Raw genomic sequence first — 22,386 nt, 5'->3', positions numbered from 1 at the left:
GCAAGGTTTGCTACATCATGAATCAGCTGTAGGTTAGCCGCGGAGGAGGCGGAATTAATTTACGATACACCTTGGAACCTCTGACCTATGCCTATTGGCGGGCAGGGCGTGGCTTAGCAGTGGAAAGTGTCGCACGCGGACTCCGGTAACTGCGTCATTTATCACTGAGAGTAAGAGGCGCTTTGTCTAACAAGAGTTGAATAGAAAATGGTGCGCATAGTGCTAGCAGTCATGTTGTAGTATCGCTTGACACGTGGCGCACGGTGGGTGAGTCGTTTGCGTAGTTCGCTGAGTCTCGTATGTGACCTCAGATACGCCCTCCACTCTTCCTCTGAAACCAACTTGACACCGCGCTCAGCTGTGTGCACTGTTTGACAAAACACTTCCTCCAGCAGACGACTGCTATAGGATGTAGCTACTTGGCTCGCGCTAACGTTGACTCGTGACGAGTACATGAGAACGGATTAGCATCAACCACACACATGGGCCATCTAAATCGTCTACTAGCCTGGGGCCGAACATTTGGCCAACTTTTGGGTTTATATACCAGTCTAGTCGGCAGCCTCATCCACACCTGCAACCGCAGGGTCTTTGTTGGCATCTTGTCTGCAGCTTCTACCCTGCAACCTCGTCGTGTCTGCAATGCTCATTCCACACACTGCATACCTCGTCTGTGTCTGCAGCCTCATATCGAGCACGCACGTCGTGTCTGCAGCCTCATCCACCACTGCCGACTTGTCGTGTCTGCGAGCCTTCCACACCGTCATGGGGGTAGTTAGTAAGACCCAGCTACTCAAGCTACCCGCTAACTCTTGTTTCTCCGGACGGGAAACGAAACCCGGCCGCTAAACATTCCTAACTACCGCGGAATGCCATGGCTGTTTGTTTCACAAATGTGAAACGTTGGAGTCCGGCAATTAAAGCGCTCCAGCGTACTGCTTGAGTCCTGCTACACCATCTCGACTTGTGACACTAGTGGGGGAGGCGGTAAGTACAGGTTGTCATGAGATTGAAGTGAAAGAGAATGCTGATGTCTTCTCTACCCAAACTGCCGGGGAACAGCTCTGTGTGCGAGCCAGACTTGAGTTAATGTGACGTGCAGGTCTACATGGTGCGATGCATGTTCTTCCGCCAAGTTTGGTGACCCAGTGAGTGGTGCGACGGGTGGAGTGCAGCCATCGTCTGTACAGTATCAGTGCACATGGTAAAAAGCGTGAGGCTTGGATGCTCAAGTGCGGCTACAGGCACTGGCAGAAATGTTTAGTTAGAAACCTGCATCACATCAGAAATATCCAACCGCATCTACTTGTCACCAGCTGTCCGCTAATCACGTCACCAGCTTACATCACTCGTGTCACCAGCTGCACCCCAGTCACGTCACTTGCTTACACTACTCTGTCACCAGCTGCTCACCAATCACGTCACCAGCTGCTCACCAATCACGTCACCAGCTGCTCACCAATCACGTCACCCTTAATCACTGACATCTTCTCATCAACCTCTTCATCAGCCTGTACGTAACACTGCATGAACTACGCTGGGCGCTTAGAACAATGGCCGTCACTATGCGATTCATTGTTAGGTACTAGCGACTACTACACACTCTGGGCAAACATTAGGGTCTTTATTGGTAAGTTGTTAATTTTTCATTATTATCTATTTTCACACTATAATAAACTATTTTTGCTCAGGGTTATAGTTTAAACACATTGTAAATACGATAGATAGATGTGACATGCATGTGACAAAACACAAAATATCTCGATGGACGTTAATCCTGCTGCTGGACGGTTGAGCCTCCATCTTCTTGTAACAGATGGAGTGTGACCGCGACACCCGTATCAGTGGAATTTGTCATATTGCCAGCGATCAGAGTTGTCAAACCAGAATGTTGATGACTGTGTTGTCTTGTTTGTGTGTTTTCTATTGACTTCTCACTCAGGATGGTGCCTTACATTTCTCGGTCTTTCATTGCACTCGAGAAGACGAAGTTCGCGATCTTAGGTCACGTGGTTTCTCACCGGGTGCAATCATACTGGGGAGAGAGCTCACGTGACGTGTACACGTGGTAATGGGTAGTACTGGTAGGACACGTGCAGGCCGACAAAAGTATTAATGTAGTGACACTTCAAGGAAGCTCTGCTGTCATGTCACAGTTTCTCTTTACACTGCACTTCTCTAGGGCTCCACCAGTCCCTGGTCGCCCTGTTGGCGCATCATGTGTAAAGTAGGATGTTTTTACTGGGATGTGCTCTTCCTCTAAGAGTAAGTCCTTTCCATGCTTGTTGTGCGCGATTAGTCTAATTAGTAAAATGATTCAGGGGGGAGTCACATCAGCAGTCATGCTGTCGGATGCGCAAACCGATTGGTGCCGACACGGTGTCCTCTCCAACGATGATGCTTCCGTTTCGCATGTCCAGTTGGTGGACTTGAGGCATGACCGTTTTCATAATCTCTCTGACAAAGTGACTTTTTGCAGAAAATTATCGTTTCTCCATCTTCAAATGCACATTTTTCTTTGCTCTTTGCTGTGAAACATGCAAATGTCCAAACCTGGAACATGGAAGTTGTGTCACGTTAACGCCAACAAAAATACAAAACCTCGTACAGAACGTGCGGTCACCTGATCATCTGCGCGCGCTGGCCATCTGACGACTGCTGACGCCGCCAAGTCTTTCATTTCCTGTTGCTGTTCCTCCTGATGTTGATGCAGGGCTGGCAAAGACCTGCTGCCAATGCGCTGGCTGCTGATGGCGGATGGTTGGAACTCGTTTCCTTCCTGTTTGTTATGTGGCAACCAGTGTGGTGTGTCTTGCTACACGATGCCCCTAACGTGTCTGTCTCAGGGTCCTCTCATTCAACCCATGGATCTTGGTGACCCTGCACAGTATCGATGACCCCCAACTGTCACAGGATGTCGTCACTAATAGGTGTAAATAGGGGACACGGGGCTGTAGTTAACTTGTAATAGGTGTAAATAGGGGACACGGGGCTGTAGTTAACTTGTAAAAGGTGTAAATAGGGGACACGGGGCTGTAGTTAACTTTATCAACTTTCAAGATGTAAGCTCCAGGTTTGCATCGCTCCTGCTAAAACCCGAATCAATCCTCGTGAAAAATGAGTTGCTGAGAGAAATTCAAATCAAATCGCACTTTATTGTGTCAGAGGAAGTCCACGACAGAAATTTTTCTTTTGATCATAAGCCCAACCACATATACACACATAATATGAGCATGTATATGTATATAAACACACATAATGGCCAGACATAAAATCTCATACAAAACATTCAACACGCACACCTACATCATCTCTCACATACATGTTAACCTACTAAGGAGGATGCCAGGTAGTCTGACAGCCCCACGAGTCCTTGTGTCTGTTATTCAGGATGGTGATGGCTGCTGGCACCAAGGACCTCTGGGAGGGTGTGTTTGGTCTGAGGGGATGTTGGATGCCATCTTTCTGACTGCATGAAGGTACAAGTCAGACAGTGGCTGCTGTGATGTGCCAATAATTTTATTTGTCTGGTGGATGACTGGCCAGACTTGCCTTGTCTTTGATGAGGAGGGGACCATGCCAGCCAAGCCCACCATTTCTTAGCTCCAATGAGGGCTCTAGAGGCAAATGAGATTATTTACATTAGTGTCTTATTTATTCAATCAGTATTTAGCTCAGTGTGTTATTTTTGTCATTTAATTGTCGAAAGAGTATGAGAATACTGAATTAGAGAAAATTGCGAGGCTTCTGCTGGAGAAAAGAACTCCACCAACTATTACACTATTTATTCTCTGCCATTCGACGGGTTAGTGGGGTGGAATGTTTAAATCCTGTGCCGTGACTGTCAAGACTTCAAATTCCGGCAGACATCGGCCATTGACCCCAGAATTTAACGTCTACAGGGTCAATGCGAGGCTTTGATTGTTGTTGTTTGTTGTCTCAAGTAATGTTGCATTGAGAGCATTACAGGGATCCTGAGACCAGAGGTTTGTTCCAGCGAGTGGCTGGCACCGTAAAAACGCTCAGAGGTGATATGTGCGGGCACTGAAATATTCAAACATTATTTTTTCTGGAGTTTGGGGAGATTTTTGGTTGGGGTGAGCGCCCTGACACGCAGCAATGCAAGCAATCATATTAGCATTCTCTTGTTTGCATAAACATCCTTTGTCACACGCACTGAGCTCCGAGAGCAGCGAGCGGCGGGTTGAAGGGTCTGGCCTGCTGTGCATCAGATTCTGATGATCTTGTCTCTGTTTGACGGGACTGACCTCTTGCTGCTTCTTCTTGATGTTCTGCTGACGGACGCTGTGCTGCCTGTGCTCATTCACGTTCTTCTTACTGACGGTTCGCTAACTGACGTGTCCTTTGTCTAGTCTGACGTTCTGTCCTTTGTCTAGTCTGACGTTCTTCTGTTCTTTATCTAGTCTGACGTTCTTGTGACTGACGGTTTGCTGTCTGATGCTGTGCTTGTCCTGACTGGAATCCACTGACCCAAGTCGTGTTGTTGTTCCAGACGCTGACGTTGGCCAACATGAACAAGGGAGGGCGAGCGGCCATCGCCCGGAGCAAGAGCATCGACCAGCAGCTGGACGAGGAACGCGAGCGACGTCAGAAGGAGGTGCAGCTGCTGATGCTGGGTATGGCCCCCCAAGTTCCCCTCCACACATCACCACGCCCCATTCTCTGCCTGCTTCCAGGCAACAACTGAGTAGACAGGCAGCGACTGAGTAGAGAGTAGACTAGTGGTGCATGGATACTATCCAGCTCTACATGAAGTAAACAAATAGTTCCTGTCGCTGTCTGAGGTCGTTAGGCTTTGCGTGCCGTGCTGCAATGGTGTAACTCACTTGTTCTCGGAATGATATTTTTCAGGTGGAGCAGGGGCTGGAAAGAGCACCTTCATCAAACAGCTGCGACTGCATTACGGGAACCATTTCCCAGAAGCCATCTGCCACCAGTGGGTGCCTCAGGTGCTGCACAACCTGACTGGAGCTCTGCACGTGGTGCTGGAGCAGATGGAGGTGCTGAACATTCAGTTCGACAACCACCTCAACAAGGTGAGCGACCTTCTTACTGTCTTGAGGTGTTGCCCTGAAAACTGACGTGCGCGCCCCTGTGTTTGTGTGTGTGTGTGTGTGTGTGTGTGTGTGTGTGTGTGTGTGTGTGTGTGTGTGTTTGTGTGTGTGTGTTTGTGTGTGTGTTTGTGTGTGTGGGTGAAGGAGGGAGTGAGGAAGTGAGAGCGACATCAGTTTCCTCTATTGCATATTGAAGCCTCGGCAGAAATATTTGTTACAACAGGCTGCGTCACAATAAGATTGTTTGCTGCACTGGTTCCCAGAATAGTACAAGACTGCATTTGTAAAATTGCTTATTCTACAGCAGATTGCAAGCAAAAGATGAAATGTAGGTCTGCTCTGCTGCGTTCAGCAATCGATGGTAACCGGTGATTGCTATCATGCACCCGTCCACAGGGTCCAGCAGCATCCCGCAGAGGATATACATCATCCGACTTTTGCTTTTAGATTGTTGAGCACCGTGTCTGGCGATATCTGAGATAGATAGCGCCACATTTGCATTTCATTCCCTACATGGTGCGGGGTAGGGGGACCGGGTGGCAGTGGTGTGTTGTCATGACATGTAATGATAGTTGGCGATGACGACACCGGTGTGTGCTTTGTCTGGCGGAGCAGCAGCTGGCGGTGGAGTTCCAGGACAAGTTCCCGCGCATGTCCATGGAGGCGCTGGTGCTGCGCTTCACGGAGGAAGACGAGAGCGCGGAGCGCACGTCACCTACCACCTGCCGTGCGGACGTCACGCGACGCATGACGTTCCTGGACAAGCTGCAGCTGCAAGCACCTGACGTGGCCGTGCTGCAGCAGCTGTGGACGGACCTGGGCGTGCAGTGCTGCTATGCTCGGCGACAGAAGTTTCAGCGACACGCTCTGTCCCGCACGCACGAGTAGTAAGTGTCACACACAAACACAGACACGAGAGTAGGACGTCACAAACACGCACACACACACACACTAGAGAGTCACACTCATGCGAGCTGAACGTCACACGTGTGACTACTAAGTCTCTCTCACGCGAGCAGAACGTCACTCATGGATAGTATGCCACAGTGCACACATCAACAGTACGTCACGCAAGAAATGCATCACTCTGGTATGAGTAGTAAGTCACACAAGTAGCACGTCACGCACGCACGCGAGTAGACAGTCACAAGTAGTGTCTGGCGCGCGCCAAGGAGTAATACGTCACACTAGGAGTAAGCTACACGCGTGCACATCACATCACATCACACATCACGTGAACCTGGCTGAATATGTTAAGATGTCAGCCACTGCCACACACTAGACTACGTCACTGACAGTAGTGGTCATCTCGCGATGACAGGCTTTGTGTTGAAATGTCTGGAGCCTGAGAGACAGACACATCACTCACCATTTGACACTCATCCTGTTTACTTTCTCAACTGTTTACTGTTTCCAACTGTCTCAACTGTTTTCGCATCACTGCTACTACAGACGCCACTCATACACCAAGTAAATACAGACATGTCATGCACGCTCAGGGTTACATTGAAGTCGTTCTGAAAAGATGTGTCTTAAGCTTGAACTTAAAGGAGTAAGAGAATCAGAGATACGAAGGCTGACAGTAATCTATTCCAAGTTGATGGGCTTGGTAGAGAAAGACCTTTGTCCACATGTTTTGTGGGACTCGCAGAAGCTTGTGTCAGAAGAGGTTGAGCGGTTATAGATGAGAGTGAATCAGAGAGGTACTGAGGACTGGTGCAAGAAACAGCCGAGTTAATCAAAGTAGAAATTTGTAGGCTATACGGTCTGTGATTGGCAGCCAGTGGAAAAGACGAATGATAGGCGATATATGTACGTATCTAGATGGTCTACAGATGAGTCAAGCAGCGTTATTCTGGATCCTTTGAAATCTGTCAGAAGATACTTGGAATTCCAGCTAAAAGAGAATTACAATAGTCCATCCTTGATAGCACAAAGGCACAGATTAGAGTTTTAGTTTGCATTGGAAATAGACAATTGTACTGATTCCAACGAAGTTCAAGGTAGGCATTTCTGCAGACATGAGAAATATGCTGATGAAAAAGTCAAATGCTGATCAAGAATGACACCCAAGCTGCGAACAAAGGAATATATGAGCCGTTTATAGCCAAAGACAAAGAAAGAAAAGGATGACAGAAATTTCTTTGGACAAGTAGCAGTTCAGTCTTATCATCGTTCAGTTGCAGTCTGTTCTGAAGCATTCAAGACTTTACATCATCTTTACATTTCTATTTTTTTTTCCCCTCAAGTTTTTATTTTCTCCACCAATAATGTATCTTATAATATGAAACACAAAACATTACACAAAAGTTGCTTTGTATCAGAAATTCACAGGCAAAAATTGACCTATAAATGTTGTAAAACAAACAAAAAACAAACAAACAAAAAAAAAAAAACACCAAAGAAAAACAAAACAAAAAAAAACAAAACAAAAAAAGGTACTGCAAAAATGTGTTTAGGACTGAACACTGTGCATCTATGCAGCATTCAAAAAGAAGGGTGTGCATGCACACACAAAAGAGCATAGACAGAGACTGAGAAACATGTAAAAGGAGTAAACTGTACTGAACTTTTTAGCAGCCCACAGAGATAAGCACTCCCGTTTGAAGTACCAGTAGGAGAGATTAAATGTTTCCCCAAGAAAGCATAATGCCAATACTGTTCAATAACATGTGACAACCACATGATTACAACTTTTTTGACAGTACTCATAGGTTTCATTCACAATTTGACCATTTTCCAAACTCAGAAAATATCCATATAAAAATATTCACACAAGAAAAACTCTGGAAATGGCATATTAAATGACCCATCTTAGTTAACACCAAAAATAACTTAAACAAAATGTTAGTCACTGAAACTTTGACATGAAATCCTTATTTTCATTCCAAAAGTTTGCCTATGTAGCATCACTACTAAACAGACTTCTTAGTCCTGTTTGCCCCCACTGGAGCATAGGACTGCAAACAAATCAATAAACAGTACCCACATAAATAACATATCAATAAAAACAATTAGAAGTTGCACAGTAATTGACGTGATAATTGGTAGTACATCGAGAAACAATTTATCTGATATTGTTAATTGTAGGTCTTGGTCTGTAACTTTAGATAAGCTGTCTCTATTATAAGGGAGTGCAGCATATTGTTCTATAACTCTGTCAATGGTCTCATGTACTTCTTTACATATTGAGTTTCCTTAAGAGAGAGAATTAAATTTCCATAAAGTGCGAGGTATTATTTATCCCCAAACTGAAGATTAAGAGTAATCATTGAGTGGTCTGATCTATATCCAAATTCAATATCTGCCTCGGCTACATGTTGAAGTAAGGATTCTGAAATAAGAAAAAAGTCCAGCCTACTTTGTTGTAAAGGGTTGGATCTTCTCAGGTGTATCGCTTTATTTCTGGGTTCAGATATCTCCATATATCTATTAGTTCTAAATTGTCTATTAATGTTTCTACGCTTACGCAGGCTTAGGATTATTTATATGTTTATAATTATGGTAATCTTTGTTAGGGTCCATAACTAGATTCCAGTCTCCCCCTATTATTACTTTACTAATCTGCGTATCTTGAATTAAGCGTTCTAGTTTCACATAAAATTCTGGTTATCTTTATTTGGTCCATAAATGTTAACTAATAAGAGGTTCTCGCCCATAATTTCTATTACTGCCAAAATATAATCTCCTTTCTCATCTTTATACACTTTATTAACTTTAAATTCATAATTATTTTAAATAAAATTCCAACACCTCTAGAGGATGTATTATTGGATGCAAAAGGCAGGTGTACCCCATTCAGATCTAATATACCTTTCTTGCTTAGGTTCAAAGTGTGTATCTTGTAGGAAATATATTGAATAATTTTTTTGCCTAATATAGTTAAATACATCTTTCCTTTTCTGTAAGTTACCCAGTCCCTGACAATTAACTGAACAAATCTTAATGCTAGTCATGTTTAGCCTTCTAAATTAAAGTCAACAAAGTCAAACGCCTTGCCTGACGGCCAGTCTTTTTTTACTTCCACTTCGGTTGCGATCTTGTTGCACTATCTTCCCTTATGTAACTGTCCATAGAGCCTTGTTTTTTCCCCTTTCCGCTTGCACCTCCGTTCTTGCTCTTACGCCGTTTGGGTGTGCATGTGCTGTCGTCTATCATCGGCAGTTGTGTCCCTTTGACCTTTACAGCATATCCGGCCGTCGTGCTCCTTGTCTCTACCCGGCTAGTCGGCACGGGTACCCCGTTCGTGGTTTCAGGGTCACGACTAGATGGGGACACCGATGCGGGGTGTGGGGACGATACTTGCACATTGCTGTCAGGTGGACACTCGCTGACATCGGCTGTCTGGCTGTTGTTGGCCTCTGTTGCACTGGTGTATGGAGGTGTGTCCTTCTCCTTTGTGTTGTCGCCGGTAGATGTCTTGGTGGTGTTGGATTCAGCAGGGCATTTAGTGGGCAAGACAGCAGTCGGAATCATCTGTAGGTTGTTGATAATGCTACCTCTGCGAGTAGCCTCGTTCGTGTCTATTTGCTCCAAATGCTTATCGGCCCGTAATATGGTGTTATCCTCTTCCTCATCTGTTTGTAGAGGTAGATAGCAGTTCCGCAGGGGTAGAGGTAAGTAAGACTGACTGCTCCGGTGCTGTCGGACTCCGTTGTTCCGCTGCACTGTTACTAGTGTGTATTCGTCACTCTGTTGCTGTAGGGCTGCCTGGTGCTGAGAGGGGGATCTGTCCGCGTTGGTTCGAGGATTCTCCCTCTCTTCCTGTTGTCTGTTCGTATTTTGGTATAAGGGTCCTCCAACAACGAGCCGGTCTCCTCTGTAGAACGCACGCACCCCGCTATTTCTGTAACACTTTATGATCGACTGTTGTCTTTCTGTGAGATCACTAGCCACAGATACACCTTTTGCTCTCAGTTTCTCTCGTGCTTTGGTAAGTATACCCAACTTGTCAGACCATCGAGTGAATTTAGCAATTATGGGGCGTGGTTTGATTTCCCTGTTTCGGGTATGTCCTGCTGGCACAATTTTCTTACCGACTCTGTGCGCTCGCACGATGTCAGTAGTTTGCCACACTTTCCCTGGAATAGTTTCTTGCAGGAGGTTTATTATCGTAGCAGCACAGGTTTCGTATGAATCCTCTCCAGTTTCTGTTATCCCGAAGAACTTCAGATTGTCTCTGCGTGAGAAACCTTCGAGCTTGTCGAGCTTGTCGTCAAAGACCTGGAGAGACTGGTCTACATGTTCTTTTAGTCTCTCGGTGTTTTGCTCGAGCGACTCTTGCCTTTGTTTAACTTGCTGTATCTCCGTAAACAGTTTATCAATGGCCGATTTGAAGAGTCTCAGTTCGTCTCTAACTTCGTCTATGTGGTGTTTAATGTTTTCCTCTTGTTTGTTAAGTAGTGTCTGGATATCAGTTAAGACACCACTCTCGTTGGAGCGGGCCATAGAGTCCAGTGGAGGTGTCACACACTCACGAATCACACACAAAGCTACCGCCGTGCTGTTCACTCTCCGTTGAACACTGTGGTCACCGGGCTTCTTTCGTAATTTTTTTAAATTCAACTATTTTGACTGAATATTCGTATAAAATTTACTTTTCTATGCAGCCTGTAACTGAGAGATCAGTATTTTCTGCACAACACACCACAAAGATGAAGAACTTTCGTAAAACTAGGCAAAATGCACCTTGTATTGAAGAGCTTGGAAAAAAAGCGTCCGCACAGCACGTGAACACAGTTCACCCCGCCATCTTTACATTTCTGTATCCCTGTCAGTAGTCCAGGATTATTCAGTTATTCCTCATAAAAAATAAAAATCTAATTGTATGAGTAGATATTTTCGTAACTGTTCTAGAACATTGCTTTCTACTTGGCAGACAATTAACTATTTTAAAATACTTGCATAATTCTCAAATTTATTGACATTTTTGCCGATGTTTTGACAAACTTTTGGACCAACGGAAAACTTCTCCGCATGTGGAGCACTCAAACAGTCTTTGCTCATGAATAGTTGACATGTGATATTTTAGACTGCGTCTTGATGAAAACACTTTTTGACATTCTTCACAAGAAACCTCTACCTTCCCTTCTTCAACAAAATTTTTCTTCCGCTTCATGCATTTTAAAAGATGAATTGGCAAACTTGCCTGACGAGGAAAGGACTTATTACAAAGACGACACACATGTTCTCTAACTGTACCTCCAATATTATGTTGTTCCCTTCTGTGGCGCCGAAGTGATCGATTACTTTTGTAAGACATGGGGCAGTCCTTACATTTGTAGACTCTGGCAGAAAGGTTCTTTTCCTGGTCACATGCAAATCTCTGGTGTAAGGAAAGTCCCTCTTGAGATGTGCAGCACCTGCCACACTGTGAACACTGAAAAACAGGCTTGTCATGTGCAGTTCCAAGATGTTTTATATAATTATTTTTGCCTGCAACACTCACTTCACACAAGTAACACTGATGGTTTTTTGTCAAAGCCTTTTTCTTTGCCTTTTCTGCTATTGGAACACTCACTCAAAGTTTTGGTGTTTGCATCACCATTATGTACATCATCTGATGCACATTTATTTTCTGCCTCAGAGAGACCTTTTTTGCCATCTGCATATATTTCATTCCTAGATACCTCCACCCCTCCATTCTGATCATCATCTAAATCTCCAGAGACATTCACATGACAAACATCCATGTCTATTGATTTATGTTTTCTGTTCTTTTTTTTAACAGCATGGCCCTGTTCTTGTTCACTGTCTGCACATGATTCATTTTCGTTCAACACTTTTAACGTGTATTTGTCTTTTCTGTGCTCTGTGCAAGCTGGTGAATCCCCTGGTACATTTGTGTGTGATTTGCTATAACTAGATATCAGCACCATGCTGTTGCCCAAATCTCTAGATACGTGCACATCACAAACATCCATGTCTTGCGATCTAGGCCTTTTCTTCTTTCTTTTTTTCCTCTGTTCTTGATCACCTAAATCTCCAGAGACATTCACATGACAAACATCCATGTCTATTGATTTATGTTTTCTGTTCTTTTTCTTAACAGCATGGCCCTGTTCTTGTTCACTGTCTGCACATGATTCATTTTCGTTCAAAACTTTTAACTTGTATTTGTCTTTTCTGTGCTCTGTGCAAGCTGGTGAATCCCCTGGTTCATTTGTGTGTGATTTGCTATAACTAGATATCAGCACCATGCTGTTGCCCAAATCTCTAGATACGTGCACATCACAAACATCCATGTCTTGCGATCTAGGCCTTTTCTTCTTTCTTTTTTTCCTCTGTTCTTGATCACTAGATATCAGCACCATGCTGTTGCCCAAATCTCTAGATACGTGCACATCACAAACATCCATGTCTTGTGATCTAGGCCTTTTCTTCTTTCTTTTTTTCCTCTGTTCTTGATCACTAGATATCAGCACCATGCTGTTGCCCAAATCTCTAGATACGTGCACATCACAAACATCCATGTCTTGTGATCTAGGCCTTTTCTTCTTTCTTTTTTTCCTCTGTTCTTGATCACTAGATATCAGCACCATGCTGTTGCCCAAATCTCTAGATACGTACACATCACAAACATCCATGTCTTGCGATCTAGGCCTTTTTTTCCTCTGTTCTTGATCACTGTGTGCATGCACTTCACTTTCATCAAACCCCTGTAACTTGGATTTCTTTTGTTCTTCTTCTATGGTCTGCTTGTTTTTAGATGAACATTCATTTACATGATCCTCAGCTACATCTATGTAACTTTCATATGATGACAGTAAATTGTGATTTTTCTTTTTCTCTCTTTTTGTTTGTTCAATTTCGAGACCCTATGGTGAAGCAAAAAGATCCATACTTGAAGTTGAAAAAGGCTGTGTTGATATCCTGTCCTTATCTTGAGAATTAATCATTCTGCTGTAGTTGCTACTTTGTAGTTCTGCTTCTTATCTGCAAGTAAAAGCACCGTTATAAAAACTGCAGTTTATGAAACATAAACATCAAAACTGCTATTAAAATACTTTAGAAACCAAATGAATATGAAGACTGAAATGCCCTGTATGACTTACCTCACTATTAGTAATAATTCAAGTGATTACTTAAGGATTGATTTAACAACAAAGTCAATAATGACAAGCAATTATGTTATAATTTTTAAAATATCATTTTAAAACATTCCGTATGAGTGTCATGAACCAGCCTTGTTCAAGGCCAGAAAAACAGGGCCGAAACTGGTAATAAAACTTTAAAGAGGGGCAGCGGTCGCCCTGGGGCGATACCAGACATTTAGTTGGATGAAAGGGGTAAGAATATTTATCTCCCCTGGCATTAACTGAGCCTGTGAATTGCGGCCTCTTACGTAAGGGGGGCCCGCAGTAATCGCTTCAGGGGTACGTCCATTAATTAGGACCGATATACTTAGCTCGGAGAACAGTGTTTGTTTTCGTTGCCACTGACTGGACACCAGTGCTGAATGAGGGAGCTAGACGGGTGTCACGACAGTCGGAGGCTGATGTGGCCAACTCTGACAAAGAGGTAGAGATAGAGCCAGGTATCCGGAGTAAAGCGGGATAAAGGGGGATGTGGTCACTTTAGTCAAAGGTCGATAGCGTCAGAGCAAGTTAAATGCGGTTAAGTGGGTCACGTGGTCTAATAGTATATAGGCTATATAGACAACTGTTGGTATACAGGATAAACAGAAGCGGGGATAGAACACATCCCTGAGGTGAGCCGGTGCATGTGGTGGTTAAGTCGGAAAAAGTGCCATTGACAAGAACTCGTTGCTGCCTGTCGACCAAAAAGTGAATTATCCATGACACTAGCTGATGATCAAGGGACAACTCGTCGAGGAGTCTTCGAGCTAGGATATGTGGCTGGATAGTGTTAAAGGCCGAAGAGAAATCAGCGAATAATAGTCGAGCATGGGCTTGAGGATTCTCCAGGTGTTTGATTACAGTGTGGAGGATGAACAGTTTAGCATCATCAACACCTCGCTTGGACTGGTATGCAAATTGCAAGGGATCAAGACGATTGTTAGCGGCATTAAGAATCAATGCTTTGATGATTGTCTCAAATACTTTCATGACCAACGATGTTAAGGCCACCGGTCTAAAGTCATTGAGATGCCGAGCTGAAACTATCTTTGGAACTGGAACAATGGTAGATAATTTCCAAGCAGCTGGGATGGAGAGTGAATCCATAGAGCGCTGAAAAAGATGTTGACAAATGCCTCCAAGTTGGTGCGCACAGAAACGTAATGTTCTGCCACAAATACCATCCGGACCCGAGGCCTTGCGAATATTTACTCCCTGAAACAACTCCACAACTTGCTTGCGACAAATCTCAACCTTCGGCACAGGGTGAAGAGAACGAAGCACATCGTGAACTTCCACGGAGAAGTCATGTGCCTCGAACCGAGCAAAGAAAGCATTAAGAGCATTAGGAAGGGCCGCACTGTCAACGCAGATCGAGATTTTGGCTTTCGACCCCTTACTCCGATCGTCAGTACTGGCCATGTTCTTCAGTCCCTGCCAAGCCTCTCTGATGTTGCCTGTAGCAAACTGAGACTCGATTTTCGACTTATATTGCACCTTGGCTCGACGGATAGCATCACGGACCTCTCGATTGACTATTTTTTGTCGTGTACAGAACCTGTGAAGAACACACGTTTTTTTCTATTAAGCACAGCTTTCAGGCTCTTGGTCACCCAGGGTTTGTTGTTAGGATAAAGCACAAATTGTTTGGATGGAATGGTGCAATCGACACAAAAGGAGATATAGGAAGAGATGGTGTTCACTAAGTCGTTCAGATTAGGACATGCTTCTAAAAAGACATCCCAGTTAGTACATTGAAAACAGTCCTGTAAGTGTGCAACATTGTCGGCAGCCCAGCATTTAGTGCAGGGGTCTCAAACTCATATTAGCATGTGGGCCGCAGTGGAAAGTAACAGCCAGTCAGCGGGCCGCACCACGAAAAGAAAATGTTTTTTCATTAAATTTTACAAACACTACTGTCACTGCAGTTAAATGTAAAATAAAGTTTTTATAATTATTAATTACATTTAGTGTAGTTTATTACATGCACAGGCAGTTTAGTTTATTAAAATAAGTTGACGTTGTCTCTGTCACTAATAAAAAAGCAGAAACTGTAGTTCCCATAAAAAACACCAAGCACAACATACAACATACATATACACCGCGGACGTGACCGCGGGCCGCACAAAAATGTTTCACGGGCCGCATACGGCCCGCGGGCCGCGTGTTTGAGACCCCTGATTTAGTGGAATGAACTGTTCGGCGTACCCGCCTGATCACAGGTTTATAAACGGGTACCAGTTGTACACTCAGATGATAGGACGCACCCAGACTGGGCAAGGGTAGAGATCTGTACGCATGTGGTACAGTTCCGTACACGAGGTCGAGTGTTGTCTGACTCAGTGTAGTATGACATGTCACATACTGGTCGTAGGTATGGAGAACCGATGTCAGATCACAGTGGTTAAAATCTCCCAAAATAAATTTTGGAGCATCAGGACAAAGCGAGTCGAGATTGTGAGTCACATCTGCAATGCACTGTAACGCATTGGAAACATTTGCCCTGGGATGAATATACACAAGCGTGAAAAACAGCTGGGGGAATTCTCTCGGGAGGTAAAATGGGCGAAGCGAAATTGTGAGAAGTTCAAGGTCACAAATACACAACTTTTCACGAAGAATAACCGTTTTACAGTACCTGTTGTTGACACTCCGCCGCCACGCGCCTTGCCAGTAACTGCAGCAGATCTATCAGATCTAAACGGGCCAGAGAAACCGGCGATGTCTAGATCAGCGTCACCGTCGTGTAGCCATGTTTCTGTAAACGCCAACAAACAAGTATCCCTGTGCAATCGAAAGTTGTGTATCCACACCTCAAGCTCATCAATCTTGCCACGAATCGACTGGACATTGGAGAGCAGGATAGAAGGAAGAGGTGGAGATCTGCGTCCATCGTCCTGTCGAAACATCTTGAGTCTCCGCTTCACACCGCCTGTGCGTCCTCTCCTTCTTCATCTGCCAAGTGGAGGGAGCCGTGTGATGTCGACTTGCAGCGCCCGAAAACTCCGGGTAACAGAGGGAGATGAACGAAGACGGAGCAAGAGCTCGCGGGAGTAGAGAAGCCGGGGACCAGCATGAAATAAGCAGACCGCCATCTTAATAATGTCGGCTAGTGGTAACGGTCACAGCCATCCAAAATGAAAAACGCATGCCTAACAAGAATGAACGTAAAATCATCATCACTAAACACAGACGCAACACCCTAAGTCTATAACTTGACAACTAACATACCCAGGGTCAGACGAAAGCGATGAAAAATTGAAATAATTTGAATCCGAAGTGAGAGCTGCAGACGTCGCACAACGACGAGCGGCCATCTTTTAGATATTATATTAGATTTAGAGAAGTATGCATAAACGCGATTGTCTCGATACCTATTTATGGTTGGAATGATGTAGTTTTGCATATATCTCATCGATTCCTATTCTGCATGTGCCAGGCAAAGTCCTTTAAAAACAAACAAAACAAACTTAGTACAAACCATACCTCCGATGATAGCATATCTGTCCCTCAGCGGAAGTGCAAAGATCCTCTGAACAGAAGGAGAACATTTCCGGTATTATCCACTTGCACAGAGGGGCATATGTCGTAAACTGTTGATGTCGTGATAGGGACTTTTTTTTTCATCGGTTAGAAAAAGAGCCTGGATATCGAATAGCCGAAGAAGATGAAGTGATTTCGCAATTTTATCTTTTCGATACTTCCAGGTAAAATGGTTTTGGGATCACAGGTCATAGAAGTATGTGTTTACCGCATTGCAGAGGCACAAACAGTACGTCTTTATTATGTTTTTCTGTCATCAAGAGATAAAAAAATTTCTTTGGTGGGAGATCTCATAAACAATAAATTACAAAACATCACTCTCGATCACCCGCACAATTACGCATTCAGCCCTTAAACGGCGATTATCAGAGGCACACCATGATTAGTGCTACATGCTGTGGATATGGAAAATTTGCCACTGTTCTGGAATGCTAAGATAAGGTGACCAGACGTCCCGCTTTAGTCCTCGTGTCCCGCCTGCTCATCGGGCGGTAAGCCCAATGTCCCGCTTTCTGGCTTTCTGGCAACTCCATCAAATGTCCCGGTTGTCTTTAAAAATCACTTTTTTCGGCGTTGTTTGACGGTGACGACACCATCATCGGCACGTGTCCCGCTTTCGCCCCCGAAACGTCTGGTCACCTTATCCAATGTCACTGCTAATTAACCCTCGTGATTATTTCTCTCCCACTCTCTACTCATCAACCATCGTCATCAGTCTTTTCATGTCTGTCATCGACCATTGTGCCAATCCCAAATCTGTTTAACTAACTTTTTATTTTGCTTCTGTAATCAAGCATTGTTTGTCTGAAATCAATGTTTGTGTCCGTGTATGTTTATCAAAACTAATGTCCTCTCTCACTTTTCATGTTTCCTCCCAGCTTCTTGGATCAGGCGGACCGCCTTCTGACGGCGGACTACGTGCCCACAGTGCAGGACATCCTGTATGTCCACTGGCCCACCCTGGGTGTGCAGGAGCATGCCATTGCCATGGACAGCATGCAGTTCAAGTAAGTCAGCCTCTGATTACCTAGTGTCAGTGTATGCTGGACACAAACACCCAATGAAGCAGCGGTAGTCATGGAAACCTCGCAGACGTCAACCTGGTGACCACAGGGTATACAAGAAAAATGACTACTAAGCTAGTGTAACAGACTGTCACTGCCAAATACTTGTAGTCAGTCATGACAAGATGTCAGAACATCAGCCTCTGTTTGACTCTTACACTGCAGGATGATTGATGTCGCTGGACAAAAAAGTTTGCGGAAGAAGTGGATCCATTTCTTCGAGGGCGTCACTGCAGTCATCTTCTTCGCCTCTCTGTGTGGCTTCGATGAAGCTTTAGAAGAAGACCCAGCTACAGTAAGTCCACACACACAATATTTAGTGCTGTCTACTTGCTGTCTACTCAGTCTCTCCTATGAAAAGTCTTCTTCCATCTTTGGTGTCACCTAAACCATCAGCATCCTTCATATCTTGACTTCTTAGAATTTTTTTTCAATGTAATGATTAAAATAGACTGACATGAGACAAGTGTGCGGGGAGGACAATATTATATGAATTATTTATATGCATAGCTTTATATAAATTGACATAACTATACGTGACATATGTGTATGTGTAAATATATTATGCATTACATTTTGCATGATGACAGAAGTACAGGCAGTAGAGTTGGTTGTGGTGTGCGTATTCATGTCTCTGTGTATGAGTGCGTGCTCTTTCGTGCAGAATATGCTTCAGGACAGCCTTCAGACTTTCCACGAAGTATCACACAGCCACTTTCTTGAAAAGACCGACATTATTCTGTTTTTAAACAAGAAGGACATCTTCTTGGACCGCATCAAGACTGTCAGCCTGGCCACGTGCTTTCCGTCTTACAAAGGTTTTCCGATTATTTGAATTCCTCTTCATATCTAGAGAATCTTCACAGTCTCTGGAAATATTGGTGTAAATACTGTAAAATAAGTTTCTTGAATATTTGCTCGCCTCCTTGACCGGTCAAAGTAAAAAAATGGATGTTCTTATTTCCCCTTAAGTCTCTCCATGCCCCCTTCCTCCCCATCCCTTCCTCTCTCTCTATGCCCACGTGCGTGCGTGCGTGCCTGTGTGTGTGTCCAATGACTTACAAGTGCATGTGGTCGTCTCTAAACAGGATCTTCGTCACCAGAGGTCTCTCTTCGCTTCATCAAGGAGCAGTTCCTGCAGAACAAGCCTGGTCACAAGCAGCTGTACATCCACATCTCGTGCGCCGTGGACATCAACCTCATGCGTCACATCCTGGCCAACGTCCTGGACATCATCATGGAGATCAACCTGCGCCGCACTCAGCTCCAGTAGCTTGCAGACTACAGCTGTCACGTGACCATGCCCACCTTGCTAGACAGGGACCACAGCCGAACTTAACAGTGAATGCGCTTGTATCCTGAGGGTAAAGGGTAACTAGTCAGTGGACACTTGTTTACTTGTTGCTGTTCATGACTACCATGAGTAGCCAGATAGCGAGTGCTATTGTTACAGGCGCAGGGTAATGTTACAATCACTGCCGGCATATTTAGGACAACACTGACAAGATTCCAGATTCTTTATTAATTTGTCACCTCCTAAGAGTATTGAGATATTAAAAAAAAAATAGAAAGGGGGACAGCCAGTTACCAGGTGACTCACGAATCTTGGTCAGAGTGGACAGCTCGTGCTTGTAGAACCCGCGTGTGACTCCTGCTCTCAGAGCCATCTCACATGTTGAGAGCGATGCCTGCTGTCCTGATCTTCATGGTGTGACTGAATACACAGTGAATACACGCAGACTGAATACACAGCAGTCCCAAAATGCAGGAGCTTCGTCATTACACGCATCTGTAGTTCATCTTGGACATTAACAGGAGACGAGCCATGTCCTTCATCTCCTTCAGGAGACGAGCCATGTCACAATGCCACTCACAGGTGGACTGTGTCCTGGATGCTTCTAAACCTAATGAAATACAGTCGCAGTCCAGCAAAGACAATGGGCGGCCCGGGTGGGCAACGGTCAGCTCCTGTCCCCTGTACAGTGAGGGTTGGCTGTCCTGGGTTCGGCTCTCGTCTCAGCTACTCTGTTTTTTCTCTGCATGTGGCATCTGTTTACAGGGCTGGCTGCCTTGCCGTGGTATAGTCTTAGTTACTGGCTCGGTGTAAAAACACCAAACTCCATCCCCTCCCCGACGACAAAGAAAATGTGTAAACATGAATCAGCGTCAGTTCTTTGTCTGCTTCAGTCATAAATTCCAGAATGTGAAAATGGAGATGGTATAATGGACAAAGAAGAAAACTAAATTAATGACGACATGCTTTGTACTATGAATGTACTATAGTGTATTGTGTGTTGCCTATGATGACCGGAGGAAAATGTGACGACAGATCCCACATGAACTAACAGAAGCGAGTGAAGGCTAAAGCATAATACAAAGAAGTGGACAGACCCAGGTATACAAAGAAGTAGACCATCGTGCAGGTGTGTCTATTAACGTCAGTTAATTGTTACAGTTCCGTTGCTGGGGTTACAAATAGTTGTCACCGATGGTGGTCACGGCAGTAAGATGTTGCCGTTTCTCTCAGTCCATGATGTTCGCCAGTCACTGCCAGATCGTATGATGTAAGTACTGAGGCCACATTACTGTTGTAAGCTGTTCCACAAAGATGTGTTAGTGTGAAACTGCAGATTGGTGAACTGTCTACTCAAAGATACTCTTCCAGCGACTAATTAGACAAGCGACAGATGAAGTGACTGGTACCGTGTCTAGAGAGACTTGCAATTGAACCACACGTCGACTGCAATATTTTTCAATCTCCTAATAGGATATTAAAACAATTTTAATATGGCGTCTGTTATGATGCTCTGTGCAAAAGGCTTAGCTTTAGTTCTTCCGACCTGAGGTTGGACAGTTGGACTGATGTTGGCAGACCAACACTTGTGTGTATACAGTACAATACTGCTGCAAGGTTAGTGTTCACTTCTGCCCCGACCTGTCACATACTGTCAGTCAGCAATCGGTCCTCAAACCTCTCAATGATTGTTTACACTGGACTAGAGGTGGGACCTCCTGATACCTGTGACAAAGTGACCCAGCCCTGACCTGCCGGTGCTAGTGGACCCTCAATATCAAACCTCCAAGTGTCCACCTCCTCAAGTCTCGGTTATGACTAACGGGTATTTAGGGGAGAGAAGTAAAATGACATTTAGGATTGGGTTTGAGCAGCTTTCGCTCAGCCTGTAATTAATTGGTCAGCAACGTGTATGTTTAAGATAAACTTGTACTTTGCCACGTGATGTGATGTGAGTTCCATGTCCCATAGGTTCTGGTCTACTGCTCAGTAGTTGGTTTGTTCTGTCTACGACCGAAATTCATAGCTTTCTGTTCTATTCCACTTTTGAACAGGAATTGTATACATATATATCTCTCTCACAGGTGTATCTTCAACAAGTATTTTACCAAGCTTATCTCGTATTTCACAAGTGTTTCATTGGCTTATAGGTCCCATATCCCTGTGGCATAGAGATAATGAACTGTGTGTGGTTCACCATGCCTAGGGCGGAGCCTAACACCTGACTTCTTCCCTCTTTCTTGAAAGACCCGGTTCCCTTCATGTCCGAATGGAGAGCGGCAATCACTGGCCTTGAACCTCAGTCTTCTTTACACTGACCACATTGCTTATCCTGTAGCTCACAGGTGTGGAAGGGACTAATTAGATCATAGGTATTTGTCAGGGTCTGTTATACTCAAGTTATCTTGTATTCCACAGGTGTTCTAATCAGGGAGTATCAAAGACCAACCTGAATGGTTTGTGCAAACAAGTCTTTAAAGTACTACGATTATCTTGAAGCTCATGGGCGTTTCATAATGTTACCTCTGGTAGTTTGTGTTTGAACCAAACTCATTATCACTATGAGTCAAGACATGCACGCGTGTGAAGCAGTCCGAACGGTTGTTTGAGTCTGAAAGCCTGAGGTCTTATTTACGTCCTTAGTAACCCATGGTCTTATTTTACATCTCAAAGTGTCCCCCCGTTTTAAATAGCGCAGGATTCATGTCTGAAGTAACCCAAAGGCATGTCTGAAGTAGGAAAAACGAAACTTTCTCTCCCTCTGTCTCTTTACCAACGGGTGTTCCCACTGTCAAACCACAGGATCACCATGATCCAGGTATAAAGCAATATTTCAAAGCATCGTCTACACAAAAGCTGTAATGTACAAACGACAACATGTTTGCAGCAGTTTCTGAACAATTGTTATAATGTACATATGACAATATATTTGAAGCAGTTTCGTGGATTTTCGCCTCTAAACCTCAAGCGTTGTAGGAAGTGGACTCAGTGTCCTCTCTCTCCCTGCCTCTACCTTGAGTAGTTATCCCTCCCCGACCCACAAGCATGCTTACAGACTAGTCATGTTCTCTAATGAAACCTTTTAAATGGTTATTCTGATTTTAATAACAGTACCGTGCAATTAAGACAGTCATTTGGAACAAATTTGCATTCCGGTGAATCATTATGTCGATTAATATCATTGATGCCGTGTTTATGCGCGAGGCTAAATAGTTCCCGTACTTTGTCACAGTGTTATATAGCTTTGCTGCGTTGTTGTGTCTCATTGCATATGAACTGTAGTGTCACAGAAATGTCTGAGAAAGTCATTAAACTGTTCTAGCATTTCTGTA

At 44.3% G+C, this 22,386-nt stretch overlaps 1 protein-coding gene across 3 annotated transcripts in view; it reads left to right on the top strand.

The window, feature by feature from the left end:
* LOC112563605 (guanine nucleotide-binding protein G(o) subunit alpha-like) overlaps positions 1 to 22,381 on the top strand; it is a 49,485-nt gene extending 27,104 nt beyond the window's left edge. For 2 of the 3 annotated variants that reach the window (XM_025237728.1, XM_025237727.1), the window contains exons 2-8: positions 4,514 to 4,637; positions 4,873 to 5,057; positions 5,691 to 5,962; positions 17,575 to 17,703; positions 17,926 to 18,055; positions 18,425 to 18,578; positions 18,849 to 22,381. In XM_025237728.1, coding sequence (XP_025093513.1) covers positions 4,514 to 4,637; positions 4,873 to 5,057; positions 5,691 to 5,962; positions 17,575 to 17,703; positions 17,926 to 18,055; positions 18,425 to 18,578; positions 18,849 to 19,033 — 1,179 coding nt within the window. In that variant the 3' untranslated portion in view covers positions 19,034 to 22,381. Of the gene's footprint in view, positions 1 to 3,458; positions 3,480 to 4,513; positions 4,638 to 4,872; positions 5,058 to 5,690; positions 5,963 to 17,574; positions 17,704 to 17,925; positions 18,056 to 18,424; positions 18,579 to 18,848 lie in introns of those variants that run through there. The other variant, XM_025237729.1, reaches the window with a different exon arrangement.
* The last annotated feature ends 5 nt before the right edge of the window (positions 22,382 to 22,386 follow it).

Source organism: Pomacea canaliculata, linkage group LG5, assembly GCF_003073045.1.
Source record: "Pomacea canaliculata isolate SZHN2017 linkage group LG5, ASM307304v1, whole genome shotgun sequence".
NCBI classification, from domain to species: Eukaryota; Metazoa; Mollusca; class Gastropoda; order Architaenioglossa; family Ampullariidae; genus Pomacea; species Pomacea canaliculata.
This window is presented reverse-complemented; position numbering and strand designations above follow the sequence as displayed.